The sequence below is a fragment of the Somniosus microcephalus genome, unplaced genomic scaffold (assembly GCF_052327205.1).
Source record: "Somniosus microcephalus isolate GS21.2 unplaced genomic scaffold, FLI_Smic_1.0 unresolved_chr1, whole genome shotgun sequence".
Classification (NCBI taxonomy): Eukaryota; Metazoa; Chordata; class Chondrichthyes; order Squaliformes; family Somniosidae; genus Somniosus; species Somniosus microcephalus.
Genome location: NW_028225179.1, coordinates 162,362,925 through 162,384,648, shown reverse-complemented (window position 1 = coordinate 162,384,648; position 21,724 = coordinate 162,362,925). Strand labels below are relative to the sequence as shown.

The 21,724-nt window shown below is 45.0% G+C and overlaps 1 protein-coding gene across 3 annotated transcripts; it reads left to right on the top strand.

Moving 5' to 3' along the window:
• The first annotated feature begins 3,035 nt into the window (after positions 1 to 3,035).
• Positions 3,036 to 14,413, top strand: LOC147096427 (zinc-binding protein A33-like). 3 transcript variants are annotated; one of them, XM_085975200.1, is made up of 6 exons: positions 3,036 to 3,574; positions 3,672 to 3,767; positions 4,872 to 5,105; positions 12,091 to 12,113; positions 12,219 to 12,328; positions 14,089 to 14,413. In XM_085975200.1, the coding sequence occupies exons 1-6, from the start codon at positions 3,152 to 3,154 to the stop codon at positions 14,121 to 14,123; spliced, it is 921 nt and encodes a 306-aa protein (XP_085831326.1). In that variant the 5' UTR covers positions 3,036 to 3,151; the 3' UTR covers positions 14,124 to 14,413. The 3 variants fall into 3 exon arrangements, with proteins under 3 accessions (XP_085831326.1, XP_085831327.1, XP_085831328.1); XM_085975201.1 differs by lacking the exon at positions 14,089 to 14,413 and adding an exon at positions 7,756 to 7,897 and having other exon boundaries at positions 12,219 to 12,305; XM_085975202.1 differs by lacking the exon at positions 14,089 to 14,413 and having other exon boundaries at positions 4,872 to 5,050; positions 12,219 to 12,323.
• The last annotated feature ends 7,311 nt before the right edge of the window (positions 14,414 to 21,724 follow it).

Sequence of the window (21,724 nt, the reverse complement as noted above, 5' to 3'; positions counted from 1 at the left end):
TTCCCTTTACTTCTAGGAAACTATCTATTTCTGTTTTAAATTTATTTAATGATGTAGCTTCCACAGCTTTCTGGGGCAGCAAATTCCACAAACCTGCCACCCTCTGAGTGAAGAAGTTTCTCCTCATCTCAGTTTTGAATCAACAGCCCCTTATTTTAAGATTATGCCCCCTAGTTCTAGTTTCACCCATCATTGGGAACATCCTCACCGCATCCACCCGATCAAGCCCCTTCACAATCTTATATGTTTCAATAAGATCGCCTCTCATTCTTCTGAACTCCAATGAGTAGAGTCCCAATCTACTCAACCTCTCCTCATATGACCACCCCCTCATCCCCGGGATTAACCGAGTGAACCTTCTTTGTACTGACTCGAGAGCAAGTATGTCTTTTCTTAAGTATGGACACCAAAACTGTATGCAGTATTCCAGGTGCGGTCTCACCAATACCTTGTACAACTGCAGCAATACCTCCCTGTTTTTATATTCCAACCCCCTAGCAATAAAAGCCAACATTCCATTGGCCTTCTTAATCACTTGCTGCACCTGCATACTAACTTTTTGAGTTTCGTGCACCAGGACCCCCAGATCCCTTTGTACTACAGTACTTTCCAGTTTCTTGCCATTAAGATAATAACTTGCTCTATGATTTTTCCTGCCAAAGTGCATAACCTCACACTTTCCGGTATTGTATTCCATCTGCCAAATCTCTGCCCACTTACTTAGCCTGTCTATGTCCCTTTGCAGGTTTTTTATGTCCTCCTCACTCACTACTTTCCGTCCCATCTTTGTATCATCTGCAAACTTTGATATGTTACACTCGGTCCCCTCCTCCAAATCGTTAATATAGATTGTAAAGAGTTGGGGACCCAGCACTGACCCCTGCGGAACACCACTAGTTACTGGTTGCCAATCTGAGAACGAACCATTTATCCCAACTCTCTGCTTTCTGTTAGAGAGTTCCAGATGAACCAAGATAAAGTACCTTGGTCCTAAAATTCGGCTGGGTTTGTCCTGGTCTCTCAATATAACGTGGGTGGGAGATGGGTGGAAACCTTGCTGATGGGGGTAAATGGTCTGACAGCGGATTTTTACGCCGAGTCTTTCTAGGGGTGTCTAAGTGAAGTTGCATGGAGGCACCGGCGGGACTCGGGCGGCATTTGCATCGATCGGTTATACATCTACAATGGGAGAAGGGGTGGATTTCCTCCGGGATTCTCCCTATCCCCGGGGTGCCAGCACTTCGGTCAAAGATCAGCACAAACTCGAAGAAACACGTAAGCCTCCCTTCACACCCTTTCTCTGGGATGTCCCTTATTTCCAGCCAAAGCTACGGCGCAGATCGAGAGGATATCCAGAGAGCTCCTACACCCCGCCCCCCTCTCCCGCTCAATCTCCTTTCTCAAGCTGGATTGATTCAGTCCATTTTCTTTTTTTTAAATGCGTCAATTGACTCCAAATGTGTCACGTCCTCTGGTAATCTGTCTTGCCCATGGGGGACACCTCATGAATGTTTGGCTGGTGCTGCTCAATCTGCCTTCGCCCATTTCTGATTTCTTACACCAATGAGTTGCGCGGGGTTTCTCCCAATGGGCGGAAGGTCCGCGGGAACCGCGGAGGGGGAACGGCAGGTTCCACCGCCGAAGCTGCGGCGGACGCCGGACAGACCCCCAAGCGGAGATTCCACGGCCTCGATTTGAACTGACCCGTGGAGTTGGGATTGGAGGCGTGTGGGGGGGGGGTTAAAGTCCCGAATTCGGGGTCCCGACACCATCCCGCCCCAAACCCGCCTCCATGTAAGTTTCAGGGGCGGCGGGTACCCGCCCTGCACTGGCACCCACCTACCTGAGGCGGGAAGGGATATATGACAATTAACTGCCTGTTAACAGGTAGTTAACAGGCAGTTTTTAGCCTAATCCCTATTTTAAAGCTTGAACTGTGGGATTCCCGACGGCTCCAAACCACGCCAAGTTAGAGGAGTCGGACCGTCGGGGAGTCGGGCCATCGGGTTGAAGGACTTGGAGGGGTCGAGATGTCAGTGTTCAGGTGAGTGTTGGGTGCATGAGTGCAAAGGTAAGTGTGTTTGGTGTGTGTAAAGTGTGTAAAGAAGTTTAAATTACCTGTACTTACCTTGACAGCCTTCTTTCCTTTAGGTCCCGGGAGTCCCTCATCTCACCGGCACAGAAAGCAGAATGGCTGCGAACTGTCAAAAGTGACAGCCTTCAGCTTTCTGTGCCGGTGAGATTTCTAACTGAGTCTGTGGAGAAGGACTCGTGTTAGAAGTAAGACTGTCAGTGTTTGACAGCTTCACACAGCTGTGAAACGCTGATATTTCATCTGTCAAAACTGGGCGGGCTCAACAAGGTCAATCAAGTTAAAATCGCGTGGATTGGCTGCATCTCGATGGAGGCGGGACTACAACCCCGAAAGTTGTAGTCCCGCCTCCTTCCCGACTTCTGAATGAAAATCACCCCCCCGCACCATCTCCCTTCGCCCATGCGCCACAGCACGGTGGCATAGTGGTTAGCAGTGTTGCCTCACAGTGCCAGGGACCCGGGTTCAAATCCGGCCTCGGGTGACTGTCTGTGTGGAGTTTGCACATTCTCCCCGTGTTTGCGTGGGTTTTCTCAGGGTGCTCCGGTTTCCTCCCACAGTCCAAAGATGTGCAGGTTAGGTTGATTGGCCATGATAAAAATTGGCCCTTAGTGTTAGGGGGGATTAAATACGTGGGGTTACGGGGTTATGGGGATAGGGCTTGTGTGGGATGGCTGTCAGTGTAGGGACCGGGTGCTAGGGTTTGGATGATCAGCCATGATCTCATTGAATGGCGGAGCAGGCTCGAAGGGTCGAATGGCCTACTCCTGTTCCTATCTTCTATGTTTCTATGTTAAACCCAGCACATACTGGACACTTACCGGAAATTCACCGCCCCTGAGCTGTGACAGGGGAGGGTGATTTGGCATTCCATATATGGGCAGAAGAGGAGTCAGTGGTTTATTTAAACACCATCTCCCTTCGCCCATGCGCCACAGACAAACACACCCACAGACAGCCAAAGCCAACCTCCTTCCATTTCGCAGTTTATTCAGTCTGGCTCCGACAGCAGCCCGCTGCTACACAACACAGCAAGTGAGAGTGAATGCGGCTTGAAACATGGCTGCTGAGCACCCGGACACGAGTTTGGGAACGGAGTTAGATTGTCCCATTTGCGGTGAAGCCGTTACCGACCCGGTGATACTGGACTGTCGACACAGCTTCTGTCGCGCGTGTATCGCCCGGTACTGGGAGACGGACGGAAGCGCCTTCTGCCCGAAATGTAGCGTGCTTCTTGAACAGAGAGAACTGACTGGCTTTGAGGTGCCGGAGACTCGAGCTAAGAAAACCATTGCTGTAGGCGCGGAGAAGAGAGAGAGAAAAGACACCAAGCCATTCTGCGAGGAACACCAGGAGGAGGTGAAATTGTTCTGTGAGACCGAGAGGAAAATGATCTGTGTGAATTGTCTGGACAGGAGAGATGGAAGAAGTCACACGGCTCACAGCTTCATGCTGTTAAACGAAGCGGTGGACATCTACAAGGTAAGCGGTCAACCTGTGGCGGGGTTTTATGATGTTATTTGGCACTGCACATCCTTCTTTTAACATTTCCCCCTCCCACTGTGAATTTCGATTCCAGGAGAAGATGAACACAATCATATATTCCCTCAAGCAGAAGAAATCCTCCTTTCAAGATTTTGAATTCAAGCAGCAGGAGAGCATCTCCGAAGTTAAGGTAAAAGTGGGCCGCTGTGGGCTGCACCTGTACGGGGAGCGTGTGATGCACCCCATGCCCGGATCCCACCACCAAACGCATCTTCCCCCTCCCCTCCCCTCCCCTTCCCCTCCCCTTTCAGCATTCCGTAGGGACCGCTCCCTACGAGACAATCTAGTCCACTCCTCTATCACCCCCAGCACCCCTTCCCCTTCGCCTGGCACCTTCCCGTGCAAGCGCAGGAGATGTAACACCTGCCCTTATACCTCCACCCCTTCCCACTGTCCAGGGCCCCAAACACCCCTTCTAGGTGAAACAGCGATTTACTTGTACTTCTTGCAATCTGGTATACTGTATTCGCTGCTCACGATGCGGTCTCCTTTACATTGGGGAGACCAAACGCAGATTGGGTGACCGCTTTGCGGAAACCTCCATTCAGTCTGTAAGGGTGACCCCGAGCTTCCGGTCGCCTGTCATTTTAATTCACCGCCCCATTCCCACTTGGACCTCACCGTCCTTGGCCTCTTGCATTGTTCCACGGAAGCTCACCGTAAACTCGAGGAACAGCACCTCATCTTCCGATTAGGCACTTTACAGCCTTCCGGACTCAATATCGAGTTCAACAATTTCAGATCATAACCTTGGCCCCTATTACATTTTTACTTATATTTTTTATCCACACCTTTGTTTTGGCCCTCCCCCCCCCCTTTTTTTTCTCTCTCCCACATGGCAGCTGTCTCCCATTCTGCCAGTACACTTCACACCTAATCTAGAGCCGTCTTTTGTCTCCACTAGTCCTATTACCATCTTGTCTCATTTTGAATACCTCTTAATGTCTCTTCTTCTCTTGTGTTCTCTCCCAGCCTGGCCTCTTAATCTATTTCATTCCCTGTGCCTCTTTAGTCTTGATAAAAGGTTTCGACCTGAAACGTTGACTCTAATTTCTCTCCACGGATGTTGCCTGGCCTGCTGAGTTTTTCCAGCATTTTCTGTTGTTATAACAGAACTCTATCCCTGTGCATTTTCAGCAGCATGGCTCAGCATTTATTAAGCATGGTGATCCATGTGCTGGTGGCCTGGGATAGTTTTGCTTCCTTCTTGAACATAGTCTCTTTGTCTTCACAGGATCAGGCGAATTTATTGCAGAACCTCATCGACTCTGAATTTTCTAAATTGCGCAGTCTTTTGGACGAAAAAGAGAAGAACCTGGTCCAGGAACTGAACGAGGAAAAGGAGGACATTCTGGGCAGAATGGAGACGAATCTGCAAGAAATTCGAGACAATTCACAAGACACTCAGCAAAGGTTGTCGCACATTGAGATGCAGTTGAATGAACAAGACGCGGTCGCCTTGCTCATGGTAACGCGGATCCTTTGACCATTTAAACTCCTCTCTCGTGGCATTTGTGCTTTATTTTTAAAAAGATTGCATCTATTGCTGCTGCTCCTCGGCATTTCTCAATCCCAGATTACGTGAAACTGGCTCATCCTATGGCCACTGCTCCAAAGGTTAGAAACCAAAAATTTAATAAGGAATAGTCAGCATGGATTTCAAAAGGGAAAGTCTTGCTTTACCAACCTAATTGAATTTTTGAAGAGGTAACAGAGAGAGAGTAGACAAGGGCAATGCAGTAGATGTAATCTATCTAGATTTTCAAAAGGCCTTCAATAAGGTATCCCATAATAGACTGATGAACAAGGTCAGAGAATGCGGAGTCAGGGGACAAGTAGCAGATTGAATAGCTAGCTGGCTTCAAGACAGAAAGCAGAGAGTAGGGGTAAAAGGTAGCTATTCACAGTGACAGAAGATGGGAAGTGCTGTTCCACAAGGATCAGTGCTGGGACCACTGTTTGCAATTTATATTAACGATTTAGACTTTGGAATCAATACCACAATTTCTAAATTTACAGATGACACCAAATTGGGGGGGATAGTCAATACTGAGGAGGACTGCAACAAATTACAGGAGGACATTAATAAACTTGCAGAATGGGCATATAATTGGCAAATGAAGTTCAACACAGATAAATGTGAGGTATTACATTTTGGTAGGAAGAATAGGGAGGTCACTTATCACTTGGAGGGCGCGAGTCTAGGTGGGGTAGAGGAACAAAGGGATCTCGGAGTACAAATACACAAATCACTCAAAGTTGCGACACAGGTTAGCAAAGGCATAACAAAGTAAACCAAGCACACGGGTTTATTTCTAGAGGTATAGAATTGAAAAGTATGGAAGGATGAACAGGCTGGGTCTCTTTTGAAAAAAGAAGGCTGAGGGGTGACCTAATAGAGGTCTTTAAAATTATGAAAGGTTACGATAGATTGGATACAGAGAGAATGTTTCCACTTGTGTGGAAGAGCATAAATAGAGGCCATCGATATAAGATAGTCATCAAGAAATCAAATAGGGAATTCAGAAGAAACTTCTTTACCCAAAGAGTGATGAGAATGTGGAACTCGCTGCCACAGGGAGCGGTTGAAGCGAATAGTATAGATTGATTTAAGGGGAGGCTAGACAAGCATATGAGGGAGAAGGGAATAGAGGGTTACACTGATAGGTTTAGATGAGGAAAGACGGGAGGAGGCTCGAGTGGAGCATAAACACCGGCATGGACTGGTTGGGCCGAATGGCCTGTTTCTGTGCCGTATATCCGATGTAATCCTATGTAATTCTGCTACTGTCATTCCCAGTCTCCTCCGTCACTAACCATCATCGAGTCAAAATGTGCATTGCCTCCCGTGGCTTCGCTAATGCAATGGGCCGTGAAGCAGTCATGCATTATATTTATCAAACTAGATTCCGAACCACTTTGGTATCCACTTGGTTGGTTGAAGGAGACATTAACATAACCTGCTTTCCCATTCCCTTCTCATCTCTTCACAGAGTAAAATGCCTGCCGCCTTATTCTGATCTGACGGTGTGTAGTTAATGGTGTAACTTTGCACTACCCACGGGATGAACATCTTTAATCTCCTAGGTGTCTTTGACACCCAGGGCCATATCACATCCTTCCTGCCTATTCTACACTCGCTGAACAATTTTTTTTTTTTTTCATTCACACAAAAGGTAGTGGAATCTGGAACTCTATCTGACCAACACTGCGGTTGCGAAGTCAATCAAAATTTTCAAGACTGAGATGGGTAGCTTTTTGTTGGCCAAGGGCATCAAAGGATCAAGCCATGTAAATGCAGTTGAGGTACAGATCAGCCATGATCTAACTGAATGGTGGAACAGGCTCGACGGGCTGAATGGCCTCCTCCTGTTCCTGTGCACCATCCTCTGCAGTCAGCCATGTTTATAATATTCCCACAACACTGTAGTTCCTGAGTGCTACAGTAGCCTCGACTCAGAATTGCTGATTCCTAATGCATTCAGCATTCACGTCTATACAGCTTACTGTAGATGTTCCCATCTTTTGGCCCCTAGTTTACCCTTGTTAATGTTACCTGGTTCTTGTATATCACCCTCCTGCTGTCTAGAATCCACTCTTTAACCAATGTCATGTGGGATCACATTTCCTCCTATCCAATGGAAATGCTTCTTATAAGAAATAGGAGCAGGAGTTGGCCATATGGCCCCTCGAGCCTGCTCCGCCATTCAATAACATCATGGCTGATCATCGACCTGAACTTCACTTTCCCGCCCATCTCCATATCCCTTGATTCACCTGGAGTCCAAAAATCTATCTGTCTCAGCCTTGAATATACTCAAAGACTCTCAGCATTCACAGCCCTCTGGGGCAGAGAATTCCAAAGATTCACAACCCTCTGAGTGAAGAAATTCCTCCTCATCTCAGTCTTAAATGGCCGACCCCTTATCCTGAGACTGTGCCCTCTAGTTCTAGACACTCCAGCCAGGGGGAAACAACCTCTCAGCATCTACCCTGGCAATCCTCTTCAGAATCTGTAGAAGGGTTTCGACCCGAAACGTTGACTCTATTTCTCTCTCCACGGATGTTGCCTGGCTTGCTGAGTTTTTCCAGCTTTTTCTGCTGTTATTTCTCTTCAGAATCTTGTATGTTTCAATGAGATCACCTCTCATTCTTCTAAACTCCAGAGAGTATCGGCCCAATCTACACAACCTCTCATCATAGGACAACCCTCTCATCCCAGGAATCAATCTAGTGAACCTTCGGTGCACCGCCTCCAAGGCAAGTATATCCTTCCTTAGATAAGGAGACCAAAACTGTGCACAGTACTCCAGGTGTGGTCTCAGCAAGGCCCTGTACAATTGTAGCAAGACTTCCTTACTCTTATACTCCAACCCCCTTGCAATAAAGGCCAACATGCCATTTGCCTTCCATATTGCTTGCTGTACCTGCATGCTAGCTTTCTGTGTTTCTTGCACGAGGACACCCAAATCTCTCTGAACACCAACATTTGAAAGTTTCTCACCATTTAAAAAATATTCTGTTTTTTTATTCTTCCTATCAAAGTGAATAACCTCACATTTCCCTACATTATACTCCATCTGCCACCTTACTGCCCACTCGCTCAGTCTATATCCCTTCGCAGACTCTGTGTTCTCACAGCTTACTGTCCCACCTAGCCTTGTATCATCAGCAAACTTGGATACATTACACTCGGTCCCTTCATCTAGGTCATTAATATAGATTGTAAATAGCTGAGGTCCCAAAAAACTCTAATAAATTTGTCAAACACGATTTCCCTTTCATAAAACCATGTTGACTCTGCCTACTCATGTTATGATTTTCTAAGTAACTTGATACCACTTCCTCAACAATGGATTCCAGCACTTTCCCGGTGACTGATGTCAGGCTAACTGGCCTGTAGTTCCCTGTTTTTCCTCTCCCTCCTTTCTTGAATAGCGGTGTTACATTTGCGACCTTCCAATCCACTGGGACCATTCTAGAATCTAGGGAATTTTGGAAGATCAAAACCAATGCATCCACTATTTCTGCAGCCACCTCTTTTAGAACCCTAGGATGTAGGCCGTCGGGTCCAGGGGATTTGTCATCTTTTAGTCCCATTAGTTTCTCTAGTACTTTTTCTCTATTTATGTTAATTACATTAAGTTCCTCACCCTCATTAGACCCTTGTTTCCCCACCATTTTTGGTGTGCTTTTTGTGTCTTCTACTGTGAAGACAGATACAAAATATTTGTTTAACGTTTCTGCGATTTCCTTATTCCCCATAATAATTTCTCCCATCTCAGCATCTAAGGAACCAACGTTTACTTTTGCTACTCGTTTCCTATTTACATACTTGCAGAAACTCTTACAATCTGCTTTTATTTTTCTTGCTAGTTTTCTCTCATATTCTATTTTTTTCCTTGTTTTTAGTCAACATTTACTGGGTTCTGAAACTCTCCCAATCCTCAGGCTTATTATTATTCTTTGCTACATTATAAGCTTCTTCTTTCAATCTAACGCCAGCCTTAACTTCTTTAGTTAGCCACGGTTGGATCACTTTTCCCATGGAGTTTTTGTTTCTCAATGGAATGTATTTTTGTTGAGAATTATGAAATATTTCTTTAAATGCTAGCCACTGCTTATCTACTGCCATACCTTTTAATCTATTTTTCCAATCTACCTTGGCCAACTCGCCCCTCATACCTATGTAATTGTCTTTATTTAAGTTTAAGACTCTAGTTCTGAAATTCTATCATATTATGATTACTCTCTCCCAGAGGATCCTTTACTATGAGATGGCTAATTAACCCTGTTTCATTACACAATACAAGATCTAATATAGCCTGTTCTCTTGTTGGTTCCATGACATATTGTTCTAGGGAACTGTCCCGAATGCATTCCATGAACTCTTCTTCCAGACTTCCTTTGCCAATTTTATTTTTCCAGTCTATATGAAGATTAAAGTCCCCCAAGATTATTGCATTACCTTTGTTGGAAGCTCCGACTATGTCTTAATTAATATTCTGTCCAACGGTATAGCTACTGTTAGGGGGACTATATACTACACCTACCAGTGTTTTCTGCCCCTTGTTATTCCTTATCTCCACCCATACTGATTCTATTTCCTGATCTTCCGAGCCAAGATCCTTTCTCGCTACTGTCCTTATGTCATCCTTTATTATCAGGGCTACTCCCCCTCCTTTTCCATTCTGCCTGTCTTTTCGAAACGTCAAGTATCCTGGAACATTTAGTTCCCAACCTTGGCCACCTTGCAACCATATCTCTGTAATGGCTATTAGATCAAACCCATTTATCTCTATTTGTACCACTAGTTCAGCTATCTTGTTACGAATGCTTCATGCATTCAGATAAAGAGCCTTTAATTTAATTTTTTTACCATTATTCCCTGCTTTGACCTTATTCTCTGCTGCACTGCTACCGTTAAACTCTCTGGCCCTTCCTGTCACACTCTGCTTATTTTTACCCAAATCGCTACACTGCTCTATTGTCTTGACCTTTCTCCTTAGATTTCTAAATGTCCCCTCACCTGACACCTTCCCCCACTTTTTTAGCTTAAAGCCCTACTTCAACGTTCCTGACCAGTTCCATTGTTTTAATCGGCCATCTCGCTCCCTTTGTTATCACAAGGAGAACGCCATTTACTTTTCAAAGTCCCGGTATTCTTTTCGCAGCAGATTGACAGACAGTTAGCCATATTCGCGGCTTTCTTTGCAAACATCTTTTTCACCATAAACAGGAAGTATAACAACGGAAATTGCCTTGACTGTCTAGGTGATCCTTACATGGTTCAGAGCCCTTACATAGAAACATAGAAGATAGGAGCAGGAGTAGGCCATTCGGCCCCTCGAGCCTGCTCCGCCATTCAATGAGATCATGGCTGATCATCCAAATTCAGTACCCTGTCCCTGCCTTCTCCCAATATCCCTTGATCCCTTTAACCTTAAGAAATATATCTAACTCCTTCTTGAATATATTTAATGAATTGGCCTCAACTGCCTTCTGTGGTAGAGAATTCCACAGGTTCACCACTCTCTGGGTGAAGAAATTCCTCCTCATCTCTGTCCTAAATAGCTTACCCCTTATCCTTAGATTATGACCCCTGGTTCTGGACTCTCTGACCATTGGGAACATCCTTCCTGCATCTAGTCTGTCTAGTCCTGTTAGAATTTTATAAGTTTCAATGAGATCCCCTCTCATTCTTCTAAACTCCAGCGAGTATAAGCCCAATCGACCCAATCTCTCCTCATACATCATTCCTGCCATCCCAGGTATCAGTCTGGTGAATCTTCGCTGCACTCCCTCCATGGCAAGAACATCCTTCCTCAGATAAGGTGACCAAAACTGCACACAATACTCGAGGTGCGGTCTCACCAAGGCCCTGTACAACTGCAGCAAGACATCCTTGTTCCTGTACTCAAACCCTCTCGTTACAAAGGCCAACATACCATTTGCCTTCTTAACCGCCTGCTGCACCTGCATGCTTACCTTCAGCGACTGGTGCACAAGGACACCCAGGTCTCGTTGCACTTCCCCTTCTCCCAATCTATTGCCGTTCAGATAATAATCTGCCTTCCGTTTTTGCCACCAAAGTGGATAACCTCGCATTTATCTACATTATACTGCATCAGCCATGCATCTGCCCAATCACCCAACCTGTCCAAATCATACTGGACATGATTTCTTACATTGTCATTTAGCCCTTCCTGCTCCTCCAGTACCTTTTGTCATTTATCTTCAATGTGCACAGACCTATCTCTAGGTAACCAACTCGTCATCATTACCACACTCATCACTACCCACCTCCCGACAGCCAGAATCTCCCTGCACCTCACCAACTACATCTTTGTCCTAACCATGTTCTCTGGCTTTTGAACTACTTCTTCCTCCATGACTTGGTCTTCTGCATTAGGAGTTAGTGTTTGATCTAATTGAATGGTGGAACAGGCTCGAGGGGCTGAATGGCAGATTCCTCTTCCTATGTTACTGTATCTGCACATTGTTGTGCCTTTCTCGGTGTCTTTACAAGCGTTCTTCCTGTCGTCAGTGCATCCTCTATTATCTTGTGTGCTTGGCTTGCTCCAGCACTTATTTCTGTTTCTTGCTGACCCAGTACCTGTGCAAAAATCTCTGTCACAGCTCCCCAGTGACTCGCCCGTAATATTGAGTACCAGCCCATCCACTTCACTATACTTTGACTCAATTAGTCCAATACTATCCACTCGCCTTTGCTAATTAGCTTTACAATCATTTCCTTCCATTAGTTCTCGTCTGCTCCTCTCAGGCCCAAAGCTTTGCCTTCAGGTTTTTGGCAGCTGAGATCAGCGAGTTGCTCCACACTTTACTATTGACTCTTGAGCTCTTTCATGCTGCAAAGTCGAGCCTTGTTTAGTCTGTTTGAGCTCTGCCAGCGGTCTGCTGTGTGTTAACATTTGTGTTTCTCTCTATTTCAGGAGAATACGTCGGAGGTGCAGAGGTACGACACGCTCTCCAAAAATAACTCTGACCAACATTATAAAGTAGCATATTGAAGAGTTTGTTTTATTTCCTGCTGTTAAATATTTCATATTTACGTTACTAGTGAAGAAGACTATCAGCCAAAAATAGCGGAAGGCAGTCTGTCTCTGGGAGCATTTAATGGACCCACCCAGTATAGAGTGTGGAGACATGTAATAGACATTATCAACCCTGGTACGGAGGTCTTTTCCTGTTTTCTTACTTAACGTGTAAAATCCTCTATAAGCAATTTGCACACCTTAAGAATACCAGACAAGAGTACAATAATGTACATATTATTCATACTAACTTCAAATAAGATAATAAATGAAATGGCAGCATGTAATCATGAATATAATACAACTATCGTACAGTAATCAAAACTATTTGAGAAGAAATCGATCAATCTAATCAATTAATTAGTAAGAAACGCTGATCTAAATCATTAACCTGTCACAGTGGTTTCTTTCCTGGCCTAAAACTGGAAAACTAATGCACAAGGATATTCACAACGGATTTGGTCAAATCACTTTCGAGTGTTAGTACAGAAATAACTTTAAACATGATATGTTCGCAGTTGTACTTTGTAGATAAGAATAAGCAATGAGCTTGTAGGGTGTGGAAGACAAGGAAAGTTGAAAATATTTGGCAGCAAAGCAAAGTAAATCAAATAGTAATGATTGAGTGCTAATTCTGTTTTCACAATGGCAGTAGAGTATTTTTTTTTATTCATTGATGGGATGTGGGCATCGCTGGCTAGGCCTGCATTTAGTGCCCATCCCTAATTGCGCTTGAGAAGATGGTGGTGAGCCGCCGCCTTGAACCGCTGCAGTCCATATGGTGTAGGTACACCCACAATGTTGTTAGGAAGGGAGTTCCAGGATTTTGGCCCAGCGACAGTGAAGGAACGGCGATACAGGTCCAAGTCAGGATGGTGTGTGGCTTGGAGGGGAACTTGTAGGTGGTGATGTTCCCATGCGTCTGCTGCCCTTGTCCTTCTAAGTGGTAGAGGTCGCGGGTTTGGAAGGTGCTGTTGAAGGAGCTTTGGCGAGTTGCTGCAGTGCATCTTGTAGATGGTACACACTGCAGCCACAGTGCGCTGGTGGTGGAGGGAGTGAATGTTGAAGGTGGTGGATGGAGTGCCAATCACGCGGGCTGCTTTATCCTGAATGGTGTCGAGCTTCTTGAGTGTTGTTGGAGCTGCACTCATCCAGGCAAGTGGAGAGTATTCCATCACACTCCTGACTTGTGCCTTGTAGATGGTGGAAAGGCTTTGGGGAGTCAGGAGGTGAGACACTCGCCGCAGAATTCCCAGCCTCTGGCCTGCTCTTGTAGCCACAGTATTTATATGGCTGGTCCAGTTCAGTTTCTGATCAATGGTAACCCCCAGGATATTGATAGTGGGGGATTCAGCGATGGTAATGCCATTGAATGTCAAGGGGAGATGGTTAGAGTCTCGCTTGTTGGAGATAGTCATTGCCTGGCACTTGTGTGGTGCAAATGTTACTTGCCACTTGTCAGCCCAAGTCTGAATGTTGTCCAGGTCTTGCTGCATATGGACACGGACTGCGTCAGTATCTGACGAGTCTCGAATGGTGCTGAACAGTGTGCAATCATCAGCGAACATCCCCACTTCTGACCTTATGATGGAGGGAAGGTCATTGATGAAACAGTATTAGGATGAAAGTGCTCACTCTAAACTCAGAAAGAGTACAACTGGTAATAGTTAACAGACAACTCTCGCTTATGCTAAATCTACCTCTGCTTAAAGGGTGCAAACAGTGCAAAATTGCCCTTTCAAATTATATGCATTGAACAATCTGATCCTTTATACAGTGCTCGTACTAACAAAAACAGGTGTGCTTGTGTTGTCAATATAATTACAATCACAGAGTAAGTGTGCAAAGTACAAGATCAGTTGGTTCGTCTAACAATAGAAACCTTTTCTTTTCTAGACTGTGCGGCGTCGAAGACAGGAAATACTTCTTGATTTGCCTTGACTCCTTTCTTACTGTTGTCAGCCTTGGCGATGTCAAGTGCATAAGATCTTATCGAGCTCCCCACTCAGGACTAATTTGCCCACCCGTTGAGGTTGAAATTCTGGATCTGTTTAGGTTCCGTCATTCCCATCTTCAAGTCACCTATCCGAGCTCATCGTGAAATGCCAAACGAAACCTTCCATGCTGGCTTCACGCAAGGATATAGATTACATTTTAGCATGTAATATGTTTAATTCTTGGTTTATAATAAAACTATTAAATAATAATCAAAACCTTTAGAAGTTAATGATCAATCTCGCCAATTCATTTGTAAGAAATTCTATTCTGAATTATTAAGTGTCTCTCAGTGGTATCTTTAGTGGCTTAATACAAGAACAAACGTGGATCAAGCCAATATGCAGGCGCAGCAACTGATTAAGAAGGCCAATGGAATGTTGGCTTTCATTGCTAGGGGGATAGAATATAAAAATAGGGAGGTATTGCTTCAGTTGTACAAGGTATTGGTGAGACCGCACCTGGAATACTGCATACAGTTTTGGTGTCCATACTTAAGAAAAGACATACTTGCTCTCGAGTCAGTACAAAGAAGGTTCACTCGGTTAATCCCGGGGATGAGGGGATGGATATATGAGGAGAGGTTGAGTAGATTGGGACTCTACTCATTGGAGTTCAGAAGAATGAGAGGCGATCTTATTGAAACATATAAGATTGTGAAGGGGTTGGATCGGGTGGATGCGGGGAGGATGTTTCCGATGATGGGTGAAACTAGAACTAGAGGGCATAGTCTTAGAATAAGGGGCTGCTCTTTCAAAACTGAGATGAGGAGGAACTACTTCACTGAGAGGGTGGTAGGTCCATGGAATATGCTGCCCCAAAAAGCTGTAGAAGCTACATCATTACATAAATTTAAAACAGAAATAGACAGTTTCCTAGAAGTAAAGGGAATTAAGGGTTACAGGGAGCGGGCAGGAATTTGGACATGAGTCTAGGTTCGGATCGGTCATGGCCCTGTGGGTAGCGGAGCGGGCCCAGGGGCCGTGTAGCCTGATCCTGCTCCTATTTCGTGTGTCTAATTCTGTTAGATTCAGGAGATGGTTCTGTGATAGTAGATTGGCGGCTAGGGTCAAATTAGCCATGATCTTATTGAATGGCGGAGCAGGCTTGAGGGGCCGATTGGCCTACTCCTGCTCCTATTTCTTATGTTCTTATGTTATGTTCTTATCAATTGATTTGGTCCTTTCACTCTAGATTGACACTATACAAAGTGCATTCGGGCAATTCTAGGACAACGTGGTCCAGAAATCAATTGCTATTTGCTTGAGAACTGGAAAAGAATGACATAGAAACATAGAAGATAGGAGTAGGAGTAGGCCATTCGGCCCCTCGAGCCTGCTCCGCCATTCAATGTGATCATGGCTGATCATCCAAATTCAGTACCTGGTCCCTGCTTTCTCCCCATATCCCTTGATCCCTTTAGCCTTAAGAAATATATCCAACTCCTTCTTGAATATATTTAATGAATTGGCCTCTACTGCCTTCTGTGGTAGAGAATTCCACAGGTTCACCACTCTCTGGGTGAAGAAATTCCTCCTCATTTCTGTCCTAAATGGCTTACCCCTTATCCTTAGACTGTGACCCCTGGTTCTGGACTCCCCGACCATCGGGAACATCCTTCCTGCATCTAGTCTGTCCGGTCCTGTCAGAATTTTATAAGTTTCAATGAGATCCCCTCTCATTCTTCTAAATTCCAGCAAGTACAAGCCCAATCGACCCAATCTCTCCTCATACGTCATACCTGCCATCCCAGGTATCAGCCTGGTGAATCTTCGCTGAACTCCCTCCATGGCAAGAACATCCTTCCTCAGATAAGGCGACCAAAACTGCACACAATACTCCAGATGTGGTCTCACCAAGGCCCTGTACAACTGCAGCAAGACATCCTTGTTCCTGTACTCAAAGCCTCTCGCTACGAAGGCCAACATACCATTTCCCTTCTTAACCGCCTGCTGTACCTGACACGTCACTACAAGTAAATGCAAAGCATGAATTCATAACAGGTTTTCAGAGGTGCTATAGTTCTACTTCATGTCAACCAGTCTAACGTCAGTGGTGGGAAACCTACTGGAGACCATTTGTCGAGGACAACATTAATTCTCACTTGGAGAAGCATAGGTTAATAAGGAACAGCCAGCACAGATTTGTGAAAGGCAAATCGTGTCTGCCCGCCTGATTGAGTTCTTTGATGAAGTAACAGCGAGCGATGATGAAGGTAGTACAATAGATATATAGATGAACTTTCAAAGGCATTTGATAAAGTGCCGCATAAGAGACTTATTTGGAAAATAGAAGCACATGGTTAAAAGGGACCGTGGTAACTTGGGTACGTGTTTGGCTGAGGGATAGGAGGCAGAGAGTAGTGGTGAAAAAGATTTCTTTCTGACAGGAGAGAATTACGCAGTGTGGTCCCCAACCATTCGGTATTATGGCCATTGCTTTCCTTGTTATGTATAAATGACTTGGACTTGTGTGTAGGGAGTAGAATTTTGATGTTTGCGGATGATACAAAACTTGACAATGCAGTGAATAGTGAGCAGGATAGTAGCAGACTTCAGGAGGACATAGACAGACTGATAAAATTGGCAGACACATGGCAGATGAGATTTAACGCAGGGAAGTTGACGGCACAAATAGATACAAATGGGTATGATCTGATCACCATTACAGAGATGTGGTTGCAAGGCGACCAGGGCTGGGAACGGAATATTCCAGAGTATATGATAATTCGGAAGGATAGAAAGAAAGAAAAGGGAGGTGGGGTGGCTTTGTTGGTAAAGGATGGGATCAGTGCAGTGGTGAGAAGTGATATTGGCTCAGAAGATCAAGATGTAGAATCGGTTTGGGTGGAGATAAAAAATAATATGGGGAAAGAGTCTCTGGTGGGCGTAATCTACAGGCCCCCGAACAGTAGCAATGCTGTTGGACAGAGTATAAATCAACAAATAATGGAGGCCTGTAAAAAAGGTATGGTAATAATCATGGGTGATTTTAATCACCATATTGATTTGGACAAATCAAATTGGCCATGGTAGCCTTGAGGAGGAGTTCATAGAGTGCATCCGGGATGTTTTCCCAGAACAGTATGTAATGGAACCAACCAGGGAGCAGGCTATCTTGGATCTAGTACTATGTAATGAGACAGAATTAATAAATGATCTCATAGTAAAGGATCCTCTAGGAAAGAGCGATCATAGAATGGTTGAATTTCAAATTCAGTTGGTGGGTGAGAAAGTTGTATCTCAAACCAGTGTCCTGATCTTAAACAAAGGCAATTACAATGGCATGAGGGCAGAACTGGCTAAAGTGGACCGGAAAAACAAATTAAAGTTGAAATGCAGTGGCGGACATTTAAAGAGATATTTCGTAACTCTCAACAAAAATATATTCCAGTGAGAAAGAAAGATTTTAAGAGAAGGGAGCACCATCTGTGGCTAACTAAGGAAGTAAAGGATGATATCAAATGGAAAACGAAGGCATACAATGTTGCCAAGATTGGTGGGAGACCAGAGAATTGGAACATTTTTTTAAACTAGCCAAGGATGACTAAAAAATAATAGAGAGAGAAGATGAATTATGAGAGTAAGCTGGTAAGAAACATTAAAACAGATAGTAAGAGCTTCTGCATATATATAAAAAGGATGAGGGTAGCTAAAGTAAACGTTGGTCCCTTAGAGGCTGAGACTGGGGAATTAATAATGGGGAATTAATAATGGGGAAATGGCAGAGACTCTGAACAAATATTTTGCATCAGTCTTCACTGTAGAAGACACTAACAACATCCCAATAATGGATAATCAAGGGGCCACAGGGAGTGGGGAACTAAAGACAATCACTATCACTAAGGAAATAGTACTTGGTAAAATAATGGAACTAAAAGATGACAAGTCCGCTGGACCAGATGGCCTGCATCCCAGGATCTTAAAAGAAGTGGGTGCAGAGATAGTGGATGCATTGGTTGCAATATACCAAAATTCCCTGGACTCTGGAGAGGTCCCAGCAGGTTGGAAAACTGCTAATGTAACACTCCTATTTAAGAAAGGAGGGAGACAGAAAGCAGGAAACTATAGACCAGTTAGCCTAACATCTGTCGTTGGGAAAATGCTGGAGTCCTTCATTAAGGAAGCAGTAGCAGGGCATTTAGAAAAACATAGTGCAGTCAAACAGAGTCAGCATGGTTTTAGGAAAGGGAAATCATGTTTAACAAATTTGCTGGAGTTCTTTGACGATGTAAAAAGTAGGGTGGACAAGGGTGAACCAGTGGATGTGGTGTATTTGGATTTCCAGAAGGCATTCAATAAGGTGCCACATAAAAGGTTACTGCATAAGATAAGAGCTCACGGTGTAGGGGGTGATACACTAGCATAGATAGAGAATTGGCCAACTGACAGAAAGCAGAGAGTCGGGATAAATGGGCCTGTTTCTGTTTGGCAAACAGTAACTAGTGGGGTGCCACAGGGATCGGTGCTGGGGCCCCAACTATTCACAATCTACATTGATGACTTGGATGAAGGGATCGAGTGTAATGTAGCCAAGTTTGTGGATGATACAAAGATGGGTGGGAAAGCAAGTTGTGCAGAGGACTCAAAGAATCTGCAAAGTGATATAGACAGGCTAGGTGAGTGGGCAAACATTTGGCAGATGGAGTATAATGTGGGAAAGTGCGAGGTTATCCACTTTGGCAGGAAAAATAAAAAAGCAAACTATTATTTAAATGGAGAGAGCTTACAAAATGCTACAGTTCAGAGGGACCTGGGGGTCCTTGTGCGTGAAACACAAAATGTTAGCATGCAGGTACAGCAAGTAATCAAAAAGGCAAATGCAATGTTGGCCTTTATTTCAAGGGGGTTGGAGTATAAAAGCAGGGAAGTCCTGCTACAACTGTACAGGGTATTGGTGAGACCACACCTGGAGTACTGCGTACAGTTTTGGTCTCCTTATTTAAGGAAGGATATACTTGCATTGGAGGCAGTTCAGAGACGATTCACTAGGTTAATTCCAGAGATGAGGGGTTTGACTTATGAGGAAAGGTTGAGCAGGCTGGGCCTATACTCATTGGAATTTAGAAGAATGAGAGGTGATCTTATCAAAACATGTAAGATACTGAGAGGGCTCAACAGGGTAGCTGCAGAGAGGATGTTTCCCCTCATGAGGAAATCTAGAACTCGGGGGCACAGTCTCAGAATAAAGGGTCGCCCTTTTAGAACTGAGATGAGGAGGAATTTCTTCTCTCCGAGGGTCGTAAATCTGTGGCATCTCTGCCCCAGAGAGCTGTGGAGGCTGGGTCATTAAATACATTTAAGGTGGAGATAGACAGATTTTTGCAAGATAAGGGAGTGAAGGGTTATGGGGAGTGGGCTGGGAAGTGGCTTTGAGCCCAAGATCAGCCATGATCTTATTGAATGGCGGAGCAGGCTCGAGGGGCCAAGTGGCCTATTCCTGCTCCTGTTTCTTATGTTTTTAAGTGTGAAGTGATGCATTTTAGAAGGAAGAATGAGGAGAGGCAATATAAAGAAAATGGTAACATTTTAAAGGGTGTGCAGAGACAGAGAGACCTGAGGGAATTACATACAAAAGTCTTTGACGGTATTAGGACAGTTTGATAAACTGTCAAAAAACATATGGGATCATTGGCATTGTAAATAGAGGCACAAATTTAATGTGGATATGTGTGAAGTGAAGCACTTTGGGAGGAACAACATGGAGAGGCAGTATAATTTAAATGTTCCTATTTTGAGGGGTGGGCAAGAGCACAGGGACCTAGGGGGGTGCAGATTCACAAAGCTTTGACGTTGGCAGGGCAAGTTGATAAGGCAATTAGGAAAATGTATGGGATACTTGGCTTTGTAAATGGGGGCATTGAATTCAAAACAAGGAAGTTGTGGCGGTACCACTGGTTGTCCCTTACATTGAGACACATAATTCCCTTTAACTTACCTTACTGTATGTTTAACTTACCTTTTGGGGCCGTTGCCCTTTTAACTTACCTGTTGGGGCCATTGCCCCTTTAAGACGCGCCCTAGCGCGCCGACGTCACGTCACGTACGACGTGATGTGCGTGCGCCGGCACAGCCCGGCCTAGCGTCTTCGGCCTCAACGGCCAGCCGACGGGAGCGACGCGATCTTCCGCTCCCGCGGCAAGCACCGGCACAGCCCGGCCTCCCGACTTCGGCCTCAATGGCCAGCGACGCAACGACGCACATCACGTGACGCCCTAAGCGCGGGAAACGCGAACAACGTGATGACGCCACAACACAAACGCGATGACGTCATCACGCTCCCCACAGGACTGCGAACTCAGTCCTCGTGGAGTCCCCGCTGGGACAAGACCTACACCACGGTGCTCCTACAGTCAGCCATCTTACCTGTTGTAATTAGCCTGTTCCTGTAAATAAACAACTTATTTATAGTTCGTCGAAGTCAAACTCTCTTATTTAGTGGCGATCTACACGAACCGCTACAAAGTCATGCTAAACCTTTACAAATCACTGGTTAGGCCTCAGCGGGAGTATTGTGTAGAATTCTGGGCACCACACTTTAGGAAGGATCTCAAAGCCTGGTAGAAGTTACAGAGGAGGTTTACCAGGGACGAGGGACTTCAGTTATGTGGAGAGAGCGAAGAAGCTGGGATTGCTCTCCTTGGAGCAGATAAGGTTTAAGGGGGACCTTATAGAGGTATTTAAAATTGAGAGATTTGGTAGAGCAAGAAGGGAGAAACTGTTTCCTCTGGCGAGTGGGTCAGTAACCAGAGGTCATAGATTTAAAATAACTGGTAAAAGAACTAGAGGTGAAATGAGGAGAAATGTTTACAGACGGAGAGTTGTTAAGATCTGGGACACACGACCTGACAGGCTGGAGGAAGCAGATTCCATAGGAACTTTCAAGAGGCAATGGGACATGTACTTGAAGAGGACTCATTTTCAGGGTTATGGGGAAAAGCTGGGGTGTGGGAATAAATTGGACAACTCTTTCAAAGAGCCGGCACAGGCTCGACGGGCCGAATGGCCTCCTTCTGTGCTGTAAGATTCTATGATTTTATTCTGTACTAGCACTAAAAGTGGCAACCCTCCAAAACCTTTCTCAGGTGGCTGTTAAATAGAATTACATAGAATTCACAACATAGAAACAGGCCGTCTGGCCTAACCAATGTTTGATCAGTAGCAGAGAGAGAAGGTAATTGTAGCTACGGGCGAGATCGTTACACACCCCGCTCGATTTTCCGTTCCATTGAAGTCAATGGAAAGTAAAACTTTACTCCCATAAAGTGGGTTTCTGTGGGCTATTCAACGTGGGTTAGTGCGGGCGAGCCCAATCCATTCCACAAGTGACATCTCCACAAAAACCCAACGAGGAGCCATCACTGGATCACAACCAGGAGTCAGAATCCTGTCTATTTCCCCCTTGATATTCCAAGGCGCTGAGTCTAACAGAGAGCCTCTGCTCAGCAGAAACCAGGGATGGAAGCTGAAACCTTTCTGCTCGCTATACTCGCCAGCTAATGCAGCTCCTCACTGACACACCACCCGGACTGTTTTGT